Genomic DNA, 27,575 nt, shown 5'->3' with positions numbered 1-27,575 from the left:
CCCCAACTCCTGAGTGTGGCACTCAAAGCCCTTTGCAATGTAGCCCTGACCTGTCTTTCTAGTTGTAATGCAGACACCATGGTCCAGGCACGCCAACTGCTCTCCACCACCCCCCAACACACAGACAGCATTCCATTTCTCCTCACGTCTTTCCCTCTATGCAACACAGACCATCATCCCCCGAGATGAACTCCTACCCATGCTTCAAACTCTGGCTCAAATGACACCTCCTCCAAGGAGCTTTTCAATAACTTTCAGGCGAAGAGTCATCATTGCCACCTCTGTGCTTCCAAACTCTTTGCTCCTATCTGCCATGCATGCTTGACACCTGTGCATGTCTATCCATATGTGTGACAGCAAGGTGTGATGGGAAACACACGGCTGTAGAGTCCCAGAGCTCTCTGGGCTAGAATTCTGCCTGGCTCCCTGTTCCCAAGCTAATTTATCATGGGCATATCACATCACTTCTCTGAGCCATGAGTTTCCTTATCTGCAAAATCTCTCCCCAATATCCACCTTGAAGGGTTGTGGTGAGATAAAATGACACCTGAACACATGTGAAGCCCCAACAAATTGTATTACACAATCAGTGAGAACTCCTGTTATTACTCCCCATCTCACAGTGAGCTCTTTGAAGGCCAGGGCATTTTAAAATTATCTTGGTTTAATCTATACTAATTCTATTTTCCCCAGCCCCAAGCACATAATGGACACTAAATACTCATCTGGCTTCATAATACTTTGTACAGCCCACCCCACCATTATCACAACTTAGCTGGACAAAATTAAGTACAGTCCATGTAGAGACTGCAAATTGGTGGCCTCGGTTTTATTGCATTTGGCCCACACAATGCTTTAAAAGGGAAAACCAGCCTACTGCAGTAGACTTGTTACTTTGTAAATATCTCAGCTTGCAACTCCCCGTGCAGAGAGGCTGATAACCTGATAACCGACAGACTTGGATGCCCATGAGTGATGTCTGGTGGCTCTGGAACACCCCCTCCCGTTATCAATTCTGATGGCTTTCTTACCTTTTGAGATAAAGAGCTCTCTCTGAAGTCCTCAGAAGACACTGGTCTTGACCTAGAATAGGGAATCATAGTTGCTTTAACTCCAGTCTTTGTAAGGACCATGTGGGAGGCTGACCTAGCTGAGTCACAGGAGGGTGGGAAAAAAGCCAAGGTCAAGGGAGAGGATGGCTGCCCCGTGCCCATGGACCCCCAGCCCGTATTTGATGAGCACCCCTCTTCTCATAGGGGATCCTCCAACAGGGAGTTTTTCTAGAGCTTATTATACCTGTGAGCCGCCTTTCCTCTGATGGGAAAGAGTTGTCCTGAGGCCCTGAGGCTTCTCAGGTTACTATACTCCTGGCTTAATGCCAGAGGCTTCCTAAAGGGAGTCACCCTTTCTTCAGAATTAGAAAAGGCTTAGGAGGCCATGTGGGGGTCCAACTATAATTCACAGATTAGGGAAATAAGGTCTGGGGCAAGCACATTTCCAAAGGGTCAAACACATGCACCAAAGGTGGGGCAAGATGGGCCCCTGACTCTCCACTGTGTGCCCGCACCTGCCCTCAGTGCCCCTGGAGGCAGGACTTCTCCTCACACAGCACGGGGTCAGGTGTGAGTGTGGAGAAGGGGTCCATTCCATGGAGCTCTGCTATGAGAATACAAAGGGCACATTTCCACTAGGTCAATGGCACCTCCACAGATGATGGAAGACAGCACTGTGTTAGGATTACTGGAGTGTCAATCCACCTCATCAGCAAGTACCACCAGCAGGAATCAAGAGGGCACTCTAGGATGGCATGAAAACTTTCATGAAGGCAACTATGAGAACTCATCAGCATAAGATGGAGGGAGAGAGGAGGAGGAAGACTGGCCCATGGTGTCCTAACCTAACCGTGTCTTGGCGACAGCTCAGCTATAAGGACCAAAGGAGAGAGAAGAGCCGAAGGAAAGGAGACTTGGAAGCCAGGAACCAGGGTAACTGAGGGAAATGCCAGAAACATTTCCAGAAAACGGAGCAATGAGGGAAAGTGGCTTAATGCATGTGATGCTGGGCTGTCCAATTAGAAATAAAAAACAAATACCTAGAAATAGGGGGACTGAAACTTGAGTGGCTACATTTAGGGCATAGAGAGAGGAGGGGAAACACACAAAAGACAGGATGAGTCAACCAGGAAGATTGGGATGCTCCAGAGTGAGCCAAGATGATAAGAAATGAAGGCCACTGAACATGGCGATGAAAGGTCACCAGTGAGAAAGCTGCAGAGGTGTATTCATAAGTCCATTTCTGTTCAGAATATATACCTGTATATGTTGCCACCTGCATGGAAAGAGAGCCTGGAAAAATAAACTCCAAATGTAATGTCAATTATTTCTGGCAGGTGAGATTACGGAGGATTTCTATAGTCTAAAATCATGCATTTCTCTATTCTTTTTTTAATTCAAAAAAGGTTCATACCAATCTTTAAGATTTATTTCGGGCTTCCCTGGTGGCGCAGTGGTTGAGAGTCCGCCTGCCGATGCAGGGGACATGGGTTCGTGCCCCAGTCCGGGAAGATCCCACATGCTGCAGAGCGGCTAGGCCCGTAAGCCATGGCCGCTGAGCCTGCAGGTCCGGAGCCTGCGCTCTGAAACGGGAGAGGCCGCAACAGTGAGAGGCCCATGTACCAGAAAAAAAAAAAAGATTTATTTCAAGGGAGTGAATGGTGGGTAGCAATTTACTCATCTGTGAAAGACCGTTGTACAAGAGTGGTTGCTGGGAATTCCCTGGTGGTCCACTGGTTAGGACTTGGCACTTTTACTGCTGGGGCCCGGGCTCGATCCCTGGTCGGGGAACTAAGATACTGCAAGCCATGCAGTGCAGCAAAAAAAAAAGTCGTTGCTGCAACATCGTTCAGAGCAGCAAAAAATAAAGTGAATGACTATCAGTAGAGGAATGGCTGAATAAATCAGTACACCTGCACTCAGGACGTTACCCAAGGAATCAAAAGGATGAATCTGACCTTCGGCAGACGACTAGGAGGGATTTCCATGAGATACAAAAAGAGTGCACAGAATGATGCCAATATTTATAAAAGAATGACAAACAGGTACATGCTTATACATTTAAGTACGTGTGTACACATACACACATCTGTAAATGGGACTACCCTTAATAATTATGGGGCCAAGGGCAAAAGAACAAATATTGGTCCACATAGCAAGTCTAATTATTTAAAATGTTTATAAACTATTACACTGCTAAATAAAATACATTCTATTCTCCTACCTTCACAAATACACTTTCATAACAAGCTGGAAGGCCAAGTTCAAATTTAGAACTCTTGAATTCCTCAGCTCACTGACAGAATTTGGCAGTGTGGCCTCCAAGCCCTCTGCCCAACCCCATGTCCTCTCCATCCTGCTGAGGGGGCTTGTGGATGGTGGCATGTGGACGGACACCCCAGCCCATACACCCAGGCTGCATCTCCCCCATGCCTCCACTGCTCCATGGTCACTGCAAGCCTTGGCAAGGCTGCCCTCAAAAATGACGCTCTGAGGAACAGGCCTACAAAGACTCTGGAATCAGCTTCGAAGTGATTTGGGTGGGGAATTCCAGTACTTAGAGCAGGGGACGGGGGGTGGGGGGAGCGGGCAGCACACCGGTGGGGCCTGAGTGGCCATCCGCTTAGCCCCTTGAACCTACCTCATCTGGTGGAGAGGGACATGGCCAGAGGAGGGACAGAGTGGGATGCCCTGAAGCTCAGCCCGGGGCAGAGGCCCTTCTTGCCTGGGTCTAAGGGGGTACTGTACTGTCAGTACATGCAAAATTATGAGTACATATGGATTATGGGGAGTTGGGGGCCAATGTGGCAAAAAAAGGTAGGCCAAGAATAAAGGAATACAAAAAGGTGCACTAACACAAGGCACGCGTATCACCACAATTATATTAAGCAGCAAAGCATTGGTATGTATACAGAAATCAAGTATACTTTGTTTTGCTTTAAAGTCCTGGTTAACATGTGATTAAAGTTAACATCACTGATGAGGGAGCCGAAGGCCCTGCCTCCTGCCGCGCTGGTCTCAAGATCACCACTTCCGCGGTACCCTCCGCAAACATACGTAACCTGACAACCCCAAACTGCAGGACATTCTACAAAGTAACTGGGTTTTACTCTTAAAATCTGTGTCATGAAGAACAAAGACTAAGGAACTGTTCCAGATTGAAGGTGACTGAGAGAGCTAACAACTAAAGGCAATGTGTGATTCTGAACTGGGTCCTAGACTGGGTGGGGAAAAGGTCTAAGGGCCTTTATTAGGACCATCGGCAAAATTTAAACATGACTACGTTCTTAGATAATATTGAATTAATGTTGTTTCCTGCTTTTGACAACTGTTCTGTGGTTATACAAGAGAACATCCTTGGTCTTAGGAAATACACACTTGGGTGTTTAAAGGTAAAGGGACACAATATCTGTAATTTATTCTCAGACGGTTCAACAAATGCATACGATGATAAAGCAAATGCGGCAAAATGTTCACCATATTAGCCAGTCTGGGCAAAGGGGAGTTCTTTATACTATTCTCACAACTATTTAAATCTTTTTATTATTTTATAAATAATTATTTTAAAACTACAATAATTATTTTATTTAAAACTACAATAATTAATTTATTTAAAACTACAATAATTATTTAAAACTACAATAATTATTTTAAAACTACAAGTTTTATGAGAAAGGGAGGAGCTCTGTATGTTCGTGGACTGAGGCCACAAAGGGGAAAAAATATTGGTTGAGGGCAACAGAGACACCCAAGTGCAAAGCACAAGAGTAAGAAGCAAAGAGAAGTACTAGTCCTCTGATACTGGAAGGAAGAGAAGATTCAGCTGTAGAGTTAAATATCTATCTGGAATGAGAGCAGGTAAGATCAGAGGAAGCCTCCTCTGAGGGGAAGGGGGCCAGGGTGTGGGGTTCGGTACAAACCTGGAAACAGGGGTGAGAGCTTAGAACTGCCACTAGGGAGGTAGGCGGAGGATGGGAGAAAAACTGGTTTGCTAAGTAATTCGTTTGTAAGAATTTACAGGGGCAGATGACTTAAGGCCAAATGCAGTTAAAGCTGTCCTGGAAATCTAGCTCAGACAGGCTCAGCTCTCCTGTTCGGCCTTTAATCTCAGGCAAATGGATTTTAGGGCCCAGGTGTCCAATCTTTTGGAGATGACTTTAACCCCAAACCCTTACTCACCCTGACCCAATTTGCTCTCCCCAGTTAACACTGCTGGCTATATCTGACAGAGGCTTATTGGTTTTCAACTTTCTTCTCGACAGAGACATCTTGACAGCTGTCCCCAAGTCCAAAGTAGCTCCTCTATGAAGTCTCTGTGAACTCCGAGGGCCTCAACCTGACTGCAGGGTCAGCTGGCCACACTTAGAACCAGGAAAATGAGATAGAATTCCATACGCAGAACACAAAACGGAACAGCAGAATCCATCCCACAAACCATAACCACACAGCCATGCTTCATCTAATCTGAGACATTCTTTTTACGGATGAAGTTGAACTTACAGCAGACAGTGACAGGAGGAGCTACAGCACACAAAGCCAGGACAAATATGAGTGGAGAACGACCCATAGGACAAATACAGCACAGAGCGCCCACAACTCATAGAAACTGTGGAAAATGCCTGGGAACTTAATGATAAAGCAGCGTTCACTAAAACCAAAAGGCCAACTAGCCCCCACAGCTGGAGGACAGTGGAAGGCACAGCAGCTCTCTCAACATAAGATGCGTGAGCTGCAACTCTTTGAAAAGAGGAAGACTACAAGAGCACTGTGTGTAAGATGGAGTCCTATAAACCCAGACTTCATGGCAGGCCTGGACTTGATACAGCACTGTTCAATCTTGCCCCTGGCACAATTCAGCAGCATGAGCTGGCCAAAGGCAAATCTCTTGGGCAGAATTCAACCAGGGACATGGATTCCAGACTTAAAGATACCCAGCTGAATCACATTTCACGATGACCTAGATGTTACCAAAATGTTAACTGTTCACCAAGCCAAGACCCCTCCCCATATCTTCACCACAAAGAGAACATCCACATACAGAAAAAATTTCTGCTCCCATTTCATCAACAGTGGAGACAAAAGACTTTCAATGAAATGAAATGTCATAAAAGATGCAGGTCTTTTAAATCAGAGTTTTATTAAACTAGGTATTAATAAACTAGAAGGGTTTATTTAAAAAATAACAACAACAACAAAAAAAACAGAGACAAGGCCGATTTGACTATTCCCCACTGTCTTTTGGTTTGGGGCTTTCATTTTCCAATCCAATGTTATCATTTCTACTTACAGCAGCCCCTGCGTTTATCAACATTTTTACATGGGCCAAAATATGCTAAATTCTATCACAATAAATGTAACTTTCCTTCCCAAAGAAGAAACATGAGAACAAAGGGGAAATAGTAAGATGCATTCATTCCACTTCTTAGGTAAGGAAAAGTTCAGAAAACCCACATCTAAAACGAATAAAATCGTGATCATCAATAATTCAAGTTTATTAACTCAAGAAGCAGGAGGGAAGGTGTTTAAGAAGAAAAAAATCTCGTAGATAAACCTCTGCACAAAATAATTCTGGAAAAAAGTTCAAAGTCCTACTTGAGACTAGTTCAGGCATCACTTGCCGATCCTAAGGAGATTCTACTCTGCTCCCTAAAAGCGGAGATGGAATGCTGCCGGAAGGCTTCAAGGTCACAGTCACTGCTCCAGGGAAGGCAGCTCCACTCCACTCAGCAGCAGCGCCAACTCTGTCCTCGCCAGCTTTACCACTGCGGGATTTAAAACGTCAAAAATTGTAACCTAACATACAATTTATATGTGTGAATTACTCTTCAGTAAAGCTGCAATTATTCTTCTCAGCTTTATAAAATTTATTGAAAATTTTAAGGCGCAACTTGATAGCTAAGAAGACAGGCTTTTTTCTTTTCAAAATCGAATAAACAAGACAGAAGCCAATGACCATTGGAACTGGAGGGGACCCTGAGGATTAATGTCAAGATAACACCTTTAGTTGAGACTAACAACTCAACTCACATGACATTTAAAACAATGCTCTTCCTACCACACTGCCAAAGAGTACTCAGGATTCACATACCAAAGATTTCAAAATACCATGATTCAAGAAAAACAGCAGATTCTTGGGGTGGTTCAGTACCTAATTACCCATCTCCTCCCCAAAAAAGAAAGAAAAAAAATTAAGTCAGAGAGTTACAAATTCTTAGGAAATTTCTAAAAATAATTTTTATTTCATTCAACGTTGAATTATTGTTTCTTCTCTCAGCCTTTAAAATTACTAGGGAGGGAGGCACACACACAGGGGCAAGCTGCGATTAGCCTATAGCTACCTGTAAAAAACAGGTTATTCCATTCTTCCTAGCAGGGTTTAAAATTTCAAAGTAAAAACAGCAGTCATATATAATTACACGTTTAATTCACATTATTTTGTAAAAAAACATAAAATACAAAAAAAAAAACGGCAGTATCAGGTTAGAAACCTTTAGAATGCTAAAATCCAGATGACCCTCAGGTATGCTGGATCTTAAAATCACTAGAACTACTCCAAAATATATAAATGGGCCCAATCGGAGAAATATAACTATGAACGTGATGAAACAACTGTGAAGCAAGACAGTAAAGAAATCTGAAGGTCACTCAAGCTTAGCCTAGGATAAACGGTGACAGATCCTGGGTGCAATATATTTAGATTCTTGCACTAAATGGTGGTTCAGGGATGGATGTATTAGCAAAGCTCTCCCTGCAGCTTGCAGCCTGTGGGAAAAAAAGCCAAACACATGTGTTGAGCCACTTTTTACTTCATCTGTCAAAATCTCTTCTTTTAGAGTCAAAACTTTTATTAAAATACAAAAGGATGTACACTTTACAAACCATTTCATTGTCAGTGCAAATTTTTTCAAAACTTCACATGCAAAATGTATGTAGTTGATGCTGAGAAACATTGTGCTCGTCTCTGAACCAAAACTTTCTCAACTGTTGAAAACTGGCCTCCAGAGGCAACACTTGCTGGAACTGGGCACTCTCCCACTCTTTCTGGCCCTGGTATCCTACTGGCTTTTACAGACCTAAGTAACTTTTCCTGGCTCAGAAAGGTTCCTAGGGAAACCATCCTCGCTCATCTCTTCAGTGAGCCAATGAAAAGCCATGCTCTGCAGACCAAGGATGCAGGGCCTGGGGAAGGACCCTGGTCCTGGTCCTTGGCCTCCTGATCACAGCACTTCTCCCTTGTTCATTTTGGAGAAGGGCTCCCCTTTATATATTCAGTCTACCCACTTGCACGCCTGACCTTGGCTTAACTTTAATAGTCTAAACTGCAATTTGTGAATCATCCATGTAAGCCAAATCTTAGAAACTCATCTTTGTCCCCGCTGGAAACTAGTAAGAGCCACAAAGCCAGCTTTGTTAAGACCTACCCCGATGGACTGAATCTCACTACAGCTTCCCAAATCTCCTTCTCCCACCAAAACTAAAAATTAAAGACATCAGCAAATGGAATAAACTGCTCTTCCTCCTTTTCCTCATACCTACATCAAGCCTATCCTCACCAATTCCTACAGACTGCGAAAAATATTCAAAGTAAACCAGGAAAAAGTTAAGGAAAAAAATTTTTAACTTTTAAGGTAAGACATCCTACAGAATTCCAAGCTGCTAACAGATCACTTTGTAATTCTAAATCTATCTCTTGATATCATTCACAAAGTTCTAGGCTTTGATGGCTAACTTGCTTTGCTTTTCAAATGATCACAAGACAAAGATTTGCCTCTCCCTACCTGCAGAAACATGTCTGTGAAGGCTACTTTCATTTTACAATTCAGAACATCAGAGCATCCAATACAAAAGAAATATAGGTTACTTTAAATGTGTGTGTGTAGGGCTGGACTTGCTTACCTACATAACGAAATTAATGAGGCAACCTGACCACAACCTCAACAGAAAGCTCTGTGCTCCAGGCTAAGGTAACACTGCTTTCCAACTCAGATTAAGCCAAAAGGCAAACAGACCTTCACAAATTATACCTGCATAACAATCTGGCTGAAGGCATCTGGGATAATGGTTCTAAGCATAGTCAAGTTCAATGTAAAAGCACAGAATTCCTCTGTGGGCTTTCTTTCGGACAAGGACTCTGCATATTCATTTATACTGTCACATATGAAAACTGAGAAAAAAGCTGCAAGTGTAAGAAATAAATATGAACTCATCGGGTTTTAAAATTTTATAACTGGAATGTATGAATTCAAAAGTACGACATACTCCTAATTTTAAAACAACAGCAACAGTGCCAGACCAGCAAAATGACTGGTGATTCACGAACACTAACCAAAGGCTCAGGTTCAGCTTGCAAAGCAATTACTTCCACTCTGTTGACAGCAGTCAGATTTGGGTCACCCACATACTAGCAAATTAATCTGATTAGGCTGATCAGGCTTAAAGCCTAGGTTTTGTTTGTAGACTACGGTGAACTATGGTAAACATCACAAAAGGAGCTCCTCATACCAAATCTCACAGAACAATCCTTAAAGAAAAACTTCCCTAGACTCATTTTGGTTATAGCAAAAGAAAACTGCTTCCTTTCCAACACCATATTATATTCTAGAGAGTAAACCCTGAAGAAATACCTATCTTTAAATCAATGAATCAATTACTGAATCAATGAATCTTCAGTTAAAAGAAAAAGGGGAAAGGTGTGTTTAGAACACGATTTCACCTGGGGGAAAAACAGGATGAAAATCATAGTCTGAAAACTAAAAGGAGCTGGACTCATCAATCCCCGCAAGCTGAAAAAGAAACATTAGAAGAACTTGTTACTTACTTTACAAAATACTCCAAGTCTATCTTAAGGATCACCCTCCTGAATTGTGCCCTAAGCTTTTCTGATCTATAAACAATTTCAGACTGGATCAAGAACCCATGCAGGGCTTCCTAACGCTGTGGTCACCTTTTGTTTCTCAGCTCATTCTGATCTCAACAAGCACCAAGTGAGGGAGGCACTGCAGCCAACACCATCATCCCTGTTCAGCAGGTCAGAACAAGAAAAGGGATCAATTAGCTCAAAAGTCACAAAGCTAGGAGGGACCTACAAGGACTCCAATCTGATATCCCCCCTGCCAGAATGAGACTTGAACTTGCAGGCATAAATGTTAGGCCAAAAAGTACAGGTCTGAGGACTACATTAAGCCCCGGTCACCTGAGGTATACAGTAAAATGCAGATTTCTAATCTCCTGACTCAGAATTTCTGGGATTGGACTTTAGAAATGAATGTCAATCAAGTTCTACAGGTGATTCTGAAGCCCATCAGTCTGAGGACCACCAGCACGAGTGAATCCTAAATCCAGCCATCTGTTTACCTATACTGCATGCAACACAGAACTTGCCAAGCAAACTAAGCAGCTTATTCAAGTTCACCGCACCAGTGACCCAACCTGAATTAGTCACATTAGAAGACTGTGCCTCAGCCTAAAGAGTCAGGCCAATGGACTTACTAGGTCAGAGATACACACAGTTAACAGCTTCACTCGTCCCAAGGCAACGTCTCAGCTGACATTACCCAAAATTATCTTCGCAAACTCCATGCACTCCTGGAGGTAGCCTCTTGTAAATTACAAACACATGTGGTTTCCAATTCCTTGAAGATGTGTAACATTTTAAGGAAGGTTTCATACCCTTAACTTCTACAGGAAGTAACGTGGGTGTAACCCTAGTCAAAATCATCATCAAGTTGGGTTTACAGAGCATCCATGATTGTGGTGGGTACCCTAAAGATCATATAGAAAACTACCTTCTGACCATTTAACTTTCTTTTATACTGAAAATGGCAGCACGTCGCCTTCTGAACTCGTTTCTTACAGCACAGAATTTTAAAAGGGAAGAAAAATGGTGATGACTTCAGGTTACAGATTGACTGTGTTCACTGCCTTTGAAACATACTTTCAGGAAAAAAAAGTATTGCCCCATGGTATCCACCAAGCTCTGTCCTATATACCTCTGGAGGAAACAGCCTGAAAAGGTTTCACGGTTGCTAGGCCAAGCCCTGGACTTCTGAAAGACCTCTCACAGTAACATGAGAGTGTGAAACAGCAGGAGGCTGAGAAATGTACTGTGAAGAATGGAGAAAAAAGAAACAGCCTTACAAATAAGCACATTTGAAAAAAAAAAAAAACAGTGAAGGATTTCAAAAGATCAGTCCTAATTTAAGAAGGAAGCGTGGGTACCTTATCATTTGAACCTAAAATAATATACCCAGGGCAAGACAAATTTCAGAAGACATGACACTCTTGAAATACAGAATTTTATTTAGAAACTGTTTAAAAGTAGCAAAAAACCCTGTCAAGACAGACCAGGTGGAAAATGGGTTCCCAATAAAATGGAATTTTAGGGCAACAAAAGTCTAAAAGGCCACAAAAGAGAAATAGCACCACTGTTATTTGAACAATGGCTAGTTACTTGCATTTTTTGGCATTGTTAATCACTGAATCTGGGTTTTCCTCTGAATTCCACACAGAGCATGCACTACACAACAATTTTATCATAAAATACCTGCTTGCTACACACATTTTAGGACAAGCTACCACCAGAAACAAATCAATACAAATACATCAGGGGCAGAACAATCTCAGTAGTGGGTAACACATTTTGCAGAATTCTGCCGAACAAAGGAACTGAATAGGCTGCGGGCAAAGCAAATGAGGGAGTTAAGGAATGAAATATTTTAAATATTAATAATTAACTCAGACATGGTACTGTATTTTCTGCAAAAGAAAATTAACATTTAGTAACACGCTAACATTTTTATCTCCGAAGAGATTAGTGCACTGGCAAAGTATTCCGATAACAGTGGAGGGCTGTGGACAGCAGGTACCGAAAACACCCAGCCTTGCAGATCCCAAGGTAGCAGTGGCCTTCCTTCACTGATCACTCCCTTTGCCAGAGGTCCAGAAAGAACTTGCAGCATGATCACCTGCCTGCTGAACTTCCACTCTAAGCAGCAAACTTTAAGGAGCCAAAGAGGAGTCCCCAGTGGGCAAGGGGAGCAGAGAAGAGAAACATGTTAAATGTAAACTTAAAAGACAGTAAAATGGGACACAACCCCCATTCAAATCCCAGAGATGCGGGCAAGTCCCCAAAAGTAGTTGTTAGATTTAAAAACTGGACACACCTCATTTCAAAAAAAAAAAAAAACAAAACAACAACAACAAAACACAGTACATAGAAATATCAGGGATAACTGGAAAAATCACCAGAGAAATGTTCTATGAAAATCAAGCTCTTCGACTCAACACGTCTCAGGGCTGAAACACACCCCTCTATTCATCCAGGCAACAATGCCTCTTGCTTCTTATCAGGGATGCAACTGGTCAAGGACACTAAATGGCTTTACAAAGCAACTTTTCAAACTTTCCTTTTGGGCCAAGGTCTGGGCCTATGAGGATCAGGCAGCCCCGTGAGGGCTGGGAACAGCAGGTCCAAAAGGTTCCAGGTTCTGGCCCTTCCTTCCCAGACACAATGTCAAACACACAGAAGCTCCTGTCATGTTACATTTTACATTTTGAAATATGGAAGCATCTTTTAAATACTCTTAAGGCATTTAGTTATTAAAACGTTCTCTGTCAAGATTTCACATTAGCTTAAAATTCAAACCAGTCTTTACACTTCTCTACTGAGGTCTCCCCCTTCTCCAGCCATCAGTGCTACCAGCATCCACACAGTGAGCCCCATGGTCTGCCTCTTTGTTCCCTGGGTGAACCAACTAGATGTTAATACTGCTCTGCTACAAGGTAAAAGCTCCTAACTCAAACTTATTGGAAAAGGAGTGAAACTTCTGCAAAGTGCACTTTAAGAAGAGGTACTTTTTGCTTATGAAAAGAAACCAGTGAGTCCTCTAAGAATAATAAAAGGGAATATTTTACAGTTAAGCACATGATTTGGAGTGAAGAATTCGGATGATGCTCAGCTGGTCCAGGCTGTTAATACTCTTCTTGTTCCTCCTGCGGGCCCCCTTCATCAGGTATCACGAAGCCTTCCTGAAATGGGAAAATGAGAGAGGAAAGCTATTACTCAACGCTGAATGAAAGATCAGTTTCTACTGTGGGTTCACTTTCCTCATATTTAAAGCCTCTCAAAGTCAACGGTTCGTCCTGTCTTTACCACACACTTGGCATTTAATAGCACAAGGCCAAGTGACCACTATTTTATTAGTTAGGCAGTGGAATCACATCCCACAAAAGGCAAAAACTGAGCACAAATTTACTCTCAATCTTTCAGGGGTGATGGATGTGTACACTGTCTTGATTATGGTGATGATCTCACACATCAAGTTGTACTTAAATATGTGCAGTTCATTATGTCAATAAAGTTGTTTAAGAAAATTTACCCTCAAAAATCCCTGAAGTCACCATAATGGTGCCATACCATCTCCTCTCAATAACTGTCCACACAGCCAGCTTTTCCTTCATTCATTCTTTTGCCTGCACTTAGGAACCATGCACACATGCTACTGCAGGTGTTGTGGGTGTTCTGTTTACCCAAAACACCCACAACACACGTAATAGCTGCAAGGCTGAGCCAACATCAGAAGCATGGGAAAACATCACACCCATGGCTCCCACCTCAAACTTACTCCAGGGCATCTGGCATGTGCTAATGGCCACAATGCCATAAGAATTTAGACTTCCCCTTCAACCCCCATCTTTTTTTTAACTAAATATCTATGGCTAAATTTACTTAAGCTATGACTCTACTAAAATAATACTCAGACTAGATCGAGGACACCTATATCTTCAACCCCTTTGTTTGTATTATCTGGCACAGAGCAAGCCCGAAATAAGGATTTATTGAACAAATTATCAACTTTTCAGTCATCTGTCTTAATCCCCCCAAATTCACTTGATATGTTTAGAGCACACTGTTAGTAACAGCATTAATGCTGCCTTATATCTGTATACTGCCACATACTACGAAACACGTAGACATATACGGTAGTTTGATCCTAAAGACCTTGCTAGGCATGCAGAAGAATTATAAATAATTGCAGCCATTAAACAGTGGACACAGCACGATGTCAAATCCTAAATCTAGGGAAAATCAGTTTTCCTTGTTCAGCTAACACAGCATGATTAATATCAGCAGATATGGCTGTGTAATACACATGGATCCCAAGAAACTTGACCACAAAGCACTTTGGGGAAATAGGAACCAGATACACTCCAGGTTGGGAGGAAAAAGGTACACTCTGACAGCTGTGGGCAGCAGACATCAAATAGGGGTCATGTGCCTGGTTCTCCAGGGCACGCCTAGGGCCCTATTAAAAAGAAGGCAGCACCTCAGGCTGAGGGGTCCAAGCTGAAAGGGGTGGAGTGGGGATAGCGGGGTTAAGAGCACCTTGTGGCACTCATGACCTATCAGTGGTCACAAACTACAGAAGCAGGGCAGCCAGCCACCTGAGTGTCCTATGCCTGCCTCAAAGGCTCACAGACCTCAAGGCAGAGGCTGAAGCTGGGCAGTGGTGCCCTCTCTGGCTGACTTTAAGGGTCAAAGATGAAGTCTTTTGATGAATGTTATGCTGAAACACAGCAAGCATCAGTACTGAGTTTGCCGAAACCAACCAGAAAAAATATTTCTATCTTCTCTTAGGTGGCAAAATGGCAAGAAAATATCCTCATGTCAACACGTACATCTGTGGCATAGAGAATGTCCACAATCCTCTGCAATACAGGGTTGTTTTCCCCCTCGTTCTCCTGGCAAATCAATTCAATGTTCCTTAGCTTTCCAAAGTAGAAATCTCTCTCTTTCTCCAAGTCTTCGACGGTAAGTTTCAATACGTTGACCTGCACAAAACATTAGAAAGGGTTAGACACCTGGCATTCATGCACCAACAACACATCAGATAAACTTCTAACCCAAAAGGAGATGTGGGCTTTCATCAAACTCTCTAACAAGGACAAAACCCCACTTTAGTTTAATGTCAATTTTCTTCAGCCCCAGATAAATAACATGGGCTTGTTCATGGCACCCTGACTATAACAATTCCCAGGAAAGGACAGGCTATATCATGGAACATGCAGGAACTTCTCAGGGACTAAGACAAGATCAAAGAGAAAAACCCATGGGAGCCTGAGACAAATACAGAAGCAGAATCCACAACCTGGCCCAGCAGAGTGGCTGCCCATCATATACTGAGTCCTTACCAGGGCACTTGGTCAATCAAGTTCAGGTCTTTCTGCAAGTTGAAGTCAATGGTAAGAGAGGGTCTGGTCCAAGGGAGCAGGGTAGAAATGATAAGCCAGGAGGGGAAAACTATCTAAAGATGACTAATACTAGCCAAAGACAGCTAGCACTGAGGCAGGCCTGGGCATGGAAACTCAATGGTTCTTTCTCCCCCCAGTATGTTGGGGCTAGGGGGCGGTCCATGACTCAAAAGAAAAGCATCCTCTGACGAGAGGGTCCCTGCATCACTCCCTCTCCCAAGAGAGTTTCAAAAGGGAGAGAAGACAGCAGAGGCAGGGAGCAGACCCCACCACATTCCCCCGCTAGCTCCCCTGAGCATCTTGTCAGCTCACACCACTTGTGCTGCAGGATTGTCCAGGAGCCCCACTGAGGGACTCTAATTTCCACAAAGGGGCAATGAAGAAATAAATCTCAGTGCTTGCGCCAGGACTCTATCCAGCCACAAGTAATAGAAGTCGTAACAACTCTCACAGCCCTTTGTGTATTTTAAGCACAGTATGTCTTCGTTCCAGTATACTCAAATCTGTAATGTGAATTCAATTTAACTCTCACTGAATGCAAAATACATGGCACAGGGTGCAGCATAAAGTCCTCACAGGCCTTACAGGCTAGGGCCCCGTGGAAGGCCGAGCCAGGGAATCAAAGGTGCAGCTGCTGAGAACAATTTGGGTAGCAGGGAATTCTGAGAGCCAGAAACACCAGAGAAATCTAGTCTACCTTCTGAACTTCTAGCTGCAAAAACAAGGAACAGCTTATCCAGCTTCCCTGATGAAGAAGCCAGACCCAACTGAAGGGATCAAATCCTGTCCCTTCGTAACCTGCAGTTGAGAAGCATCCAGAGATGATCCAGAAGCAGGTGACTGGAACCACCAGGACCATTCTGTCAAAGACTTAATTTCAATGTTCAACATCAAAGGCCTGAAAAGACCAAATTAGAATCAAGGTTCCAGACACCCTCTCACTATTCCTTTAGCAACCACAGAAATCACTTTTAAAAATAACTGAAAGGATTTCCCTGGCAGTCCAGTGGTTAAGACTCCGCGCTTCCAATGCAGGGGGCATGGGTTCGATCCCTGGTGGGGGAACTAAGATCCCACATTCCGCACGGCCAAAAAATAATCAAAAAAAATTTTTTTAATAAGTAAAAATAAAAATAATTGAAAGTTTTAATAAAGTACTAACACCACCTAGTCACCAGCAAAACGAAATCATCCATCTGCCCCCACCCTCCCCACCCCTGCTTTAACTGCTATTTGTTGCCTTTCCTTAAACTATCAGTCACTCCCAAAGTGGAATGAGTACAAGAAGGGGACAAAAGGGCAAGAGTAGACTATCCCCAGTAGTGGAAGCTGCCTTGGATCTTCAGCCCAAGGTCCATGAGCCAGGGAAGAGGCCTTCTAGTCACAAGAGAAGGAAAGGGAAGTCAAAACAGCTTCACGAGGCACGGTGGCTTGGAGTCCATCTGTACACACACGTTACACTAGTGCCTCCCTCACAAACCCACTGAACACTTCTCTGGCCTACAAATCAACAAGGGCACCAGAACCCAGCCGGATTGGTCCCACCCACAAGGCCAAAGCAGCAGCCCTCCTTGACATCACTCAATAACTATGAATCCACAAGAAACAACACGCATAGACTAAGTCATCAGCTTTCACTTGGCACTCCTCTAACTGCTTATTTATAAGGTTATTAAAAATCTGTGGCTAGTAATCAGCGTCACTCTTAGAACACTCTCTTATAGTTAAGTAACAGCTGTAACCTAAGAAGCCCAAGGAGAACGCTTTGGGCCTGCACTGGCCAATAAGGTAGCTATGAGCCACATGTGGTGTTTTGAGCCCTTGAAATGTGGCCAGTGCAATTGAGACAGGCTGTAAAGATCAAACACACACTGGATTACAAAGACCTAGTACAATGTTCAAATGTAAAACATCTCACTGATAATTATTTGTAATGATCACATGTCAGAATGCTAATATTTTAGATATATTGGGTAATGTGTTATTTGAATTAATCTAACCTGTTTCTTGTTACTCTTTTCAATGTGGCTACCAGAAAACTTGAAGTTCTATATGTGCCTCACATTTCTGGTTTACATTCTATTTCTACTGAACATCAGTGCTTTGGACTAAAATCAACTAAAAGAACATCTCTCCAGGATGACTTAACAGTGTGGAATCATTGCAGATCTCCCGAAGTTTATGAACACCACAAGGTAATTTATGCAGAATACACTGCTCTCCTCTTAGCCCACCAAGCCCGTGTGGCTCTACTTTCCCCACATCAGTCGTGTCCCCCAGACCGCCACACCTTTATCAAGGGTCACCACTTCAAATACTTCCAGGGTTAGAGACATCATGTAAATGAGCCATGGGAGTCAGTAACAGGGTGTGCTCAGGACTTTGGCAACCTGGAAAGAATCTAAAATCCTTCATATTAAAAAAAATAATAATAAAAATCAAAACCCTGTTCAGGCCAAACAAATCAGTTCTGAGGCAGGGCTGGACCAGCTGGCTGTGAGCTGGGTCCAAACCTCAACTCAGGCTATTTAACCTCTCCAAGCCGCACTGTCCTCTGTAACACTTCACACGGCTGCTGCAAAAATGAAAGAAAATGCTTAGAAGAGCACTGGCGCTCACACTCTAAAAATGGTAGTTTTGTTTTTGCTATTAACAGTTGTGTGTTTCACCAAAAAAAATCTAACTCCTATGAACTTTTAAAACATACTTCAGAACCTATTTCACTCTATCAAGCCCATAGACAAGAACCGTAACAATCACAACTGTCTTTCATCCACTGCCATTTACCCCATTTATCCCAAACACCCTTCCAGGTACTTGGCAAAACATCAGCTCATGAAATCCGCTCAACTACCGTGACCAAAGTATTAGCCCCATTGCATACGAGGCAGTGAATTCGGAGAGGTTAACCGACTTGCCCCAAGTAGAAGTTAAGTGGCAGAGCCGGGATGCGCCCCAAATCTACGCAACCCAAAGTCAGTGCTCCCTCACACCGGACACCAGTTGAACAGCAGTCCCATGGAACCCACTGCATCTTCTCCTGGAGAGCACAAGGCCAACCCAGTGCTGGCTGCCAGGCCTCGGCAATGACACCTCTTTACCCTATTTCTCACTGAGACTGCTTCCTGTGTACACCTGTGCCTGGACACCAACAGTTACAGGGAAGGCTCCTTATTCTCCAAGACTTATGCACTCACAGTGACAGTGCCCACAGGGTGCTTGAGGCTGCCACAACAATGGGGATGGTGACCCTGTCACTTCCACACTCCCAAGGCACCTGTGACCATGAGGCACACACAAATCAAAGAATGAAAAAGACCAAATGTGATCTTTGAGCAGGCTTTTGTGTCCTGATTTCCTAGAAGTATGATCTGGGTCACAAGAGCTTCTGGATTAAAGTGAGGCCATTTCCTCCAGGCTTTAGGACTTGGCTTTTAAAAGGAAAGTAAAAGGGTTCAGTCCCGAAGTCACAGGAATCACAGAGCATCCTTGATTTTAAATCTGGAATTAATCAAGAGAATCATCCAAAAGCAAACAAACAAATAAAACTATAAGAATTAGTGAGAAAATGTCTAAAAGTCTAAAATTTGTTCTGATCTACAGAGACCTCTCCCAAGTACCTTCAGGATATTTAATCCTGAAGACGTTTCAAATCATCGACCTATTAAGAACAGAAAAGCAATAGGCTTTGCATACCAGTTCCACTCTCAACTTGATACTCTAGTGGCCCAGGATTTCAGCAGAGAGACTGCGGAATCTTTTTTTAAATTATCATTTAGAAGGGAAATCTATCTTTTGTCAGAGCCAAAATTCAGGAGACATTCTCCGAATCCCACAGAACCCTGACAGCGTTCCAAAGACTTTCAACAGGGTTCCATCGTATGGGCAGGTTTCCAAACAGACATGGGTTTCTAACAGAAATAGATGTAACAGCACTCAAAAATGCCGGGTCCCTCTCTCTTCCATCGTCACCTCCAGGCTCGCAGTGCCCACCAGCTCCAAAGTGCTCACACGTGTCATGAAGACTGCTTTGGTATGCACACAAGGCAGGTCTTCCCACAAGAACACGGACAAGCCTCCCTGGTCAGGGCAGCAAGCACCTTTCCCCCAAGGTGGCTCCTGTCTTGGACACAAGAGGTGCCTACCTGCTGCATCAATTCGGCTGCTTCATCATCCCCGTTCCCCACACCAGGATTCTTCCGCACCACGCCCGGGCCAGCCTTAGGGGTTGCAGTAGTTCTGTGTGTTGCAATGGGCCTCTGTGGAGCTGAGAGAAGCAGAGTTGTTGTTTTTTTTTTAAGAGGAGAAATTCCAAGACAAAAAAGAACCCACCAGACAACAAAAGGAGGCTGTGACCAACTGCCCTCCACAGCTATGCAGTGAGGAGACCCAACAGAGAGAGCCCAGCATGCAAGACTGAACCCCATGTTTGCCCAAAGTGGTTTTTCATCCTGGCAGCACATTTAAGTACCAATTTTAGCCACGATCTTTCGTGCTGGGAATAAGTCCTTTGGCGTGGCCTTTTTTCCGCTGGGGTGGACAGGACTATCATCTGAAAGAGGCAAAGTCATCCTGGTACATACAGATGATCTACCTTAACCCAGCTCCAACCACATCCACAGACAGGGCAGCTTTATGGAGCAAAGGAAAACTTCAGGCCAGGAGCTCACAATCCCAGCTGTTGTGCGGTGCCCACAATTCCCCATCTGGAAAGTAAGGTGCCTCCTAACTCAGAACCTCAGGCTCCTTGGATTGGGAAGATGAGGGGGTAGAGCCTGCTTTGACCACTAATGACTTCAAAACCCCATCCTGCTTCCCTTTTAAAAGGTGTTTAGAAGGGTTAGGAGAGAAAAGCAGCACACTGACCAGTACTTAAAGATTTCTCTCAGTATGAATGGCCAAAGCAGACAAAGACGAGGAAAAAGCGACAAGGAGCCGATCTATCTACAAGTTAAAATAATTAAGAATAATCAAGAATGGGCTACCTCAAGGTAAATTTATCATTCATGATTTTATTCATTCAGCAAGTATTTTGTAAAGCTTGTACATTATGCCAGGCTTAAAAATATCTCATTTTCCTGACATCCCAAACTGTTCAATAACCATCAGGCCTTTCACCCACAGTAACAGGCATTTCCGCTGGAGGATCTCTAGCATATGTTTAACCTGAAGACTAAATACTTAATGCAAGTCTCCACATGCCTGTTAGCAGCATCTGAAACATGAAATGCACAGGGTTATCTATGCAGTTCCCCATTCTAAGAAGCTAAAGAATAAAAGTACTCAATATTTGGAGAAATCTGAACCCTCATATACTCTGCTGATGGGAAAATAAAATGATTCAGTCACTTTGGAAAACCGTCAGGTAGTTCTGTCAAAGGTTAAACACAGAGTTACCATATGACCCAACAATTCTGCTCCAAGAGTATATATTCTTGGAGACAACCCTCAGAATGGGAGAAAATATTTGCAAATGAAGCAACTGACAAAGGATTAATCTCCAAAATTTACAAGCAGCTCATGCAGCTCAGTATCAAAAAAACAAACAAACCAATCCAAAAATGGGCAGAAGACCTAAACAGACATTTCTCCAAAGAAGAGATACAGATTGACAACAAACAAATCAAAGAATGCTCAACATCATTAGAGAAATGCAAATCAAAACTACAATGAGGTATCACCTCACACCAGTCAGAATGGCCATCATCAGAATATCTACAAACAATAAATGCTGGAGAGGGTGTGGAGAAAAGGGAATCTTGCACTGTTGCTGGGAGTGTAAAATGATACAGCCACTATGGAGAACAGTATGGATGTTCCTTAAAAAACTAAAAACAGAACTACCATATGACCCAGCAATCCCACTACTGGGCATATACGCTGAGAAAACCATAATTTAAAAAGAGTCATGGGGCTTCCCTGGTGGCACAGTGGTTGAGAGTCCGCCTGCCAATGCATGAGACACAGGTTTGTGCCCCGGTCCAGGAAGATCCCACATGCCATGGAGCGGCTAGGCCCGTGAGCCATGGCCGCTGAGCCTGTGTGTCCGGAGCCTGTGCTCCACAACGGGAGAGTCCACAACAGCGAGAGGCCCACGTACCGCAAAAAAAAAAAAAAAAAGAGTCATGTACCACAATGTTCACTGCAGCTCTATTTACAATAGCCAGGACATGGAAGCAACCTAAGTGTCCACTGACAGATGAATGGATAAAGATGTGGCACAAATATACAGTGGAATATTACTCAGCCATAAAAAGAAACGATATTGAGTTATTTGTAGTGAGGTGGATGGACTTAGAGTCTGTCCTACAGAGTGAAGTAAGTCAGAAAGAGAAAAACAAATACTGTATGCTAACACATATATATGGAATCTAAAGAAAAAAAAATGGTTCTGAAGAACCTAGGGGCAGGACAGGAAAAAACACACAGACGTAGAGAATGGACTTGAAGACACGGGGAGGGGGAAGGATAAGCTGGGACGAAGTGGGACAGTGGCACGGACTTATACATACTACCAAATGTGAAACAGATAGCTAGTGGGATGCAACCACATAGCACAGGGAGATCAGCTCGGTGCTTTGTGACTACCTAGAGGGGTGGGATAGGAAGGGTGGGAGGGAGACACAAAAGGGAGGAGATATGGGGATATAGCTATATTTATAGCTGATTCACTTTGTTATAAAGCAGAAACACACAGTGTAAAGCAATTATACTCCAATAAAGACGTTAAAAAATTTTTTTAAAAAAAGAGTATATACTCTTGGATATATACCCCAAGAGAAAACATACGCCCACACAGAAACTTGTATATGAATGGTCATAGCAGCATTGTTCCTAAGAGCTGAAAACTGAAAAGAACTCAAATCACCATCAACTGATGAATAAATAAAATGTGCTACAACCATACAATAGAATGTTATTTAGCCATAAAAAGGAATGGAGTACTGATATATGATACAATATGGATGAACCTTGAAAACATTATGCTAAATGAAAGAAGCCAGACACAAAAGACTATGTATTCTATAATCCCACTCAGAAATGTTCAGAATAAGTAAATCCATAGACAGAGAGTGGATTAGTAGTTGCCTAGGATTGGCAGGGAAGGAGGAGAGTTGGGGGAAAATGGGAAGTGACTGCTATTAAGCACACATGAGGTTTCTTCTGGGGGGTAATGGAAATGTTCTAAAACTGATTATGGCAATAGTAGAACACACCTATGAATGTACTAAAAACCATTCAATTGTATACTTTAAATGGGTGAATTGTATGGTAAGTGAATCAGAGCTCAATAAAGCTATCAAAATTACAAAGTACTCAATGTCCCTCTCTACCTACCAGATGGATCAGCCTCTCTCAAGGTACTACACGACTTTAAGTAACGTTCTTGCCACCTTCTGAGGAGGAGTTAGCATCTGCAGAACATCCACCCTGCCCCAAAGTATATGTTCTGTGAGTGTACTACTGCAAACAATTTGGGGAAACCTACCAGGACAAGACTTTTAAAGAAAGTGTCTAAAAACAGCCTCCCCCTGACTCCTAGATTCTGCTGGCAGCACAGAACTTAGCACTCTAGGGACGGCAGGGAAGCCGTGAGTAAGCGCAGGAAGCTGCTCTGCAGACAGAACAATGACACAGAGCCAAGAGCAGTCCCCAAGAGACCTAGAAAGCTCCTTCAGTTCCTGGGAGTTCAGGTATGGTTGCAACTTCCCATCCGAGGGCTCTAAGATGAAATGCCCTTGTGTTCAAACTAACTCTCTTTTATGTGAGCTAACCTGAGGGACGTCTATTCCAACTAAAGTGTGTTGGCCAAATCGATACAGTAACTCTTTCAGGCCTCAAGAACAGCCCTCTAGGGGCAAGTACTGAAATTCCCCTTTTACAGAGGAGGAAACAGCAGGGTAGAGGTGAAGTGATTACACAGGGCTCCAGAGATCTAAGAACAAACACAGGGCCCTGATGCCACAATCCATGCCTCGGCCATGTGGCTGGGCTTATGCTCTTTAAGCTCCCTAAGCCTACGGCTACCCAAACCCTTCTGACTGAATACTATAAGAATGAATGTATTTGGAAATGGTATTTTTTGTGTGGGGGTTTTTGGGGTTTTTTTGGTTTGTTTGTTCGTTTGTTTTACCTGCACTGCTAGAGCTGAGAGGTTTCTTCGGTTTGTTCAGAGCTGGAGCAACAAGGGAGGGGGCCACCGCAGTTTCTTGACCTTGTCTGGCAGCTACAGGGTCATAGTCTTTCCCATCATAGTTTGCATCAAAAAACTTCTTGAACCACTGAACGAATTCAAAATTGTCCTGAAACTTTCCTTTTACTAATTTGTCCACAGGAATTATCTGCAGAGAAACAAAAGACTATTTAGCCCAAAGCAAGAAGAAGCTTCTGTCAAGCATCAAACATGTCCATCAAATCAGTATAAAGCTCTGCCAAAGGAGAAAAAAATATTTTAGAGGCAAGAACTAAGTGCTAAGTAAGCCCCTGGAAGTTTGTAGAGCAAGTTTCATTCAATTTGCCTTCCACAGAGAACTTAACAACAGCCAGTCCCCCTCCAAGTCCATCAAAAGAAATCAGAAATGCAAAAGAAACAAGTATCATACATTAAGTCACATATACACATCCAAACACATCCTAAGATATGTCATTCCACTGTAAAGAGTAAAGCTCCCATGGAACTTGCACGGCCATGGTGCCTGTCACAAGGTATGAAATCCAGAGCACAAACTAACCACAGGCATCCACGATGAACTGTGCTAAAAAAAATTCTATCTTAAAAATAGGTCAACGTACGGAATCAGTCCTGGGATAGACTTCTATAAAATGGTATGTTTTTCAAGTAATTCCAGTCCTATTAAACATACTTCAAAGGACCTGTAAGTTTTTTATTGTACAAGCATACTGTGTTATCAGGTATTACTTCAACTGGTGGGACTGCTGGCCAGAGCTTAATTATCTTTTAACTCTTCAAGGATTCCAGTTACAATCTGAACTATATCCACCCATCTGAGCAAATAATTTTTTAAAAATTTCTCTGTGTGATACTGAAACATTTACAAATAAAATGTTATGTCTGTAACTCACTTCAAAATAATCCACGAGTACAGGGGGAGGGGGTAGAGGTATACATGAAACAAAATTGGCCCTGAGTTGATAATCACTGAGGTACATGGGAGATCACTGCACTATTCTAACTTATATACTTCAAAAATTTTCCTTATTCAAAAAATAAATTCCATAAAAAGAAATATTACTGCATATAATAAGCTACACCTAGTTTAAATTATGCCTGATAACTAAATGATATTCTTCCAACACAAATGTGTATTTTATATATTGTACAGAGACAAAACTAAAATAAAAATAAGACTGATTTCAAAGTAAATAAAAACCAGATACAGCAGTAAGATAATCAGGGGACGATTACAAGCTTTACTAAAAAAAAATGCCCCCCCCCCCAAATGGCTTAAAGGATAAGCCCTTCTAATGGGGGGAAACTACTTAATTTTGCAATAATCTGTTATCTACCAAAACAAAGCTATTTACCCTAATGAAGCCTGGTGGTCTGTGTTTCTGGTAGCTTCAAATAACCTTGGGAGCAAACGGGAACATTCCAGCACCTGCCAGCCATCTTCTTTGTACTTTACTATAAAAATCAAGTAGTTCTAGAATCTTCTCTATTAGAGCTACTTATTCTACCATATGGTATGCTTTACAGAAGTAAATTCAGAGATTAAACGAGTTAGACCTCAGACTAATAGAGAGTAAACAGTAATAAAAATTTTTTAAAAAATCATGGGTAGAGATTTACAGATTGATCTTTCAGACAGTCACCAACTTCATAATGAAGAAAGAGGACCATAAGGGAACCGGGGGTAGGAGAGCAGAGGGAAACTTTGCTCCCAGTAAATTCTGTTAACTGGAGAAAAGATAACCATATAAATTGGGAAAAGAAAAACAAAAATGTCCAAAGTCATGGCCCAGAATCTGTATCCTTAGTAATTACCACTAGTTAAGAAACACCCTAAATGAAAGAATAAAGTTTACTTACTTTGTCAACACCCATCCTCTTAAAACCTGCTTGTAGTATTTTGAAGTTCTGGATGTATTCGTGTTCTAGCTTAGCTTGGAATTTCACTTTCTTCAAGGCAATGGAGCCAGGGAACAGCATGTCCATAAACTGACAATAGGCAGCCCCTGAATGAGTAACAGAAGAAAATACACACTAGGTCATTAAATGCAGTAGCTATTAAAGCAGCAGAGTGAAAATTTACCCAAACCTGCTTAACCCACTAAATTTTAAAAGTTGTGCAAGTGGACCTACAAAACCCCAAAGCTTCATTACCACTTGACTTCGAAATTGATAATAGGACTGTGGTTTTAGCTGGTAAGTTCTACAACACACTTGCAACCTGGAACCCCATGATGAAAAGAGGAATGTTCCCATGAAATTTTAAAACTATTCTTTATAAGAAAACCAGCATGACAATAAAATGACAACTACAAAGAAAAATGAATGTCAGGGGGAGGAGGGATTTCCCCTGTATTTCAAAGATCCATCCTCTGACACAGGTTTAAAAAAAAAGCTTTTTCTAAGATGTTTGCCTCCCTGAGCTTTTTACATCTCTAAATAAAGTTACCTAAATAAAGTTATACCTTTTATAAACAAAGTTGAATAGAAGACATTTTTGTGTTCCTCCATTTAAATTTTTTCAATTTTAAAGGCCACTATAAGAAATTATTGCATATATTTCATCTCATTTGCTCCCCGATTTCACTCCTTCCTCCACTTGCCCATTTTTATCCATCACCACCCCCAAAAGTGTTTTCTTGGCACTTAATATTTCCAGGAATGTTACTTCTCTAATGCCTACCAAAATGCACTCTCCTAATACAGGGCAGGCTTCATGTGCACTTACTGCCCTTTCAGGAAAGGAGGCAAGAAATCCAGCGACTAAGCAATAGGTGTTCTGCAGAACGAGGCCATCTTAATATGCATATTCAACTTATTTTACATCAGGCCAAATTGGTTCTCTGCCAGATCTGGCATAAACAGTGCCATTATCATTATTTTTGGAAAGATACAAAGAAAGCAGAAGCATTTCAATGACCAGAGTGACATGCTTAGTAGAAAAGAGCACCAGAAAGTGAAAGCCTGATTCTTGAGGTGGCTATTTACTCATCCAACAGAAATATACTGTGGGAATTATGTACCAGGCAATGAATTAGCAATATTTATGCTTCTTAAAATGGAGGCACTGGGCTTCCCTGGTGGCGCAGTGGTTGGGAGTCCGCCTGCCAATGCAGGGGACACGGGTTCGATCCCTGGTCCAGAAAGATCCCACATGCCGCAAGAGCAGCTAAGCCCATGCGCCACAACTACTGAGCCTGCACTCTAGAGCCCACGAGCCACAATTACTGAAGCCCAGGCACCACAACTACTGAAGCCCGCGCACCTAGAGCCCGTGCTCCGCAACAAGAGAAGCCACCGCAGTGAGAAGCCCGCACACCGCAACGAAGAGTAGCCCCCGCTAGCCGCAACTAGCTAAAGCCTGCTCAGAGCAACGAAGACTCTACGCAGCCAAAAATGAATAAGTAAAATAAATAAATAAATTTTAAAAAAATAAATAAATAAAATAAAGGAGATGTAAAAGTCATAATTTACCAATTGCAATGTACAGATCTGGTTTGAATCCTGATGCATACAAATCAACTTAAAACACACACACACAGAAGATAATCTATTAAGCATCTATACCCACAGCACTGCTTTACACATGAAAGATATTCTTTCTGAACCAGCAAAATAATGTGCATTTACTAAATTCTCAGGCCATTCGTGGGACTTTCCATTCAAAACGGCAGTCATGTCTGCTTCTCAGAAAAAACCTGCTTGAAGAATGTTGTTTTTATTTTAGTGATAGAAGAATCCTTATAGCCATTATAAATGTAAAAACTGAGGACCAAAAACTGTGGCCAAAGACTACAGAGGCAAGAGACCAAGCTTAGAACCAGACCCCAGGTATCCTGACTTCGGTCCATTGCTCTTTTCCATGTCATTATACACCATATTAGAACACCCTACCCTGGAATAAAGAAGCATTTCCCGAATCAGGGAAGAAAGAGGTATACCATGCTGCTACACTCTGACTGAAAAAGATTTAACAAAGAAAAACGCTGAGACCCCACTAAAAATAGACAAATCAACTGGACAATTCACACAAAAAAATGTAAACAGCTGATAAACACATGGGGAGCCAAGCTAAGGAAATG

General features: G+C 42.5%; 1 protein-coding gene across 4 annotated transcripts in view; it reads right to left on the bottom strand.

The window, feature by feature from the left end:
* Window positions 1–5,978: 5,978 nt before the first annotated feature.
* The window catches only part of MAPRE1 (microtubule associated protein RP/EB family member 1), a 35,415-nt gene continuing 13,818 nt past the window's right edge, over window positions 5,979–27,575 (bottom strand). For 3 of the 4 annotated variants that reach the window (XM_082857579.1, XM_082857578.1, XM_082857581.1), the window contains 5 exons: window positions 25,354–25,499; window positions 23,437–23,644; window positions 19,448–19,569; window positions 14,730–14,882; window positions 11,056–13,079 (listed from right to left, as the gene is read on the bottom strand). In XM_082857579.1, coding sequence (XP_082713705.1) covers window positions 13,023–13,079; window positions 14,730–14,882; window positions 19,448–19,569; window positions 23,437–23,644; window positions 25,354–25,499 — 686 coding nt within the window. In that variant the 3' untranslated portion in view covers window positions 11,056–13,022. Of the gene's footprint in view, window positions 6,815–11,055; window positions 13,080–14,729; window positions 14,883–19,447; window positions 19,570–23,436; window positions 23,645–25,353; window positions 25,500–27,575 lie in introns of those variants that run through there. The other variant, XM_082857580.1, reaches the window with a different exon arrangement.

The sequence above is a fragment of the Leucopleurus acutus genome (assembly GCF_964270905.1).
Source record: "Leucopleurus acutus genome assembly, chromosome: 16".
NCBI lineage: Eukaryota > Metazoa > Chordata > Mammalia > Artiodactyla > Delphinidae > Leucopleurus > Leucopleurus acutus.
This window is presented reverse-complemented; position numbering and strand designations above follow the sequence as displayed.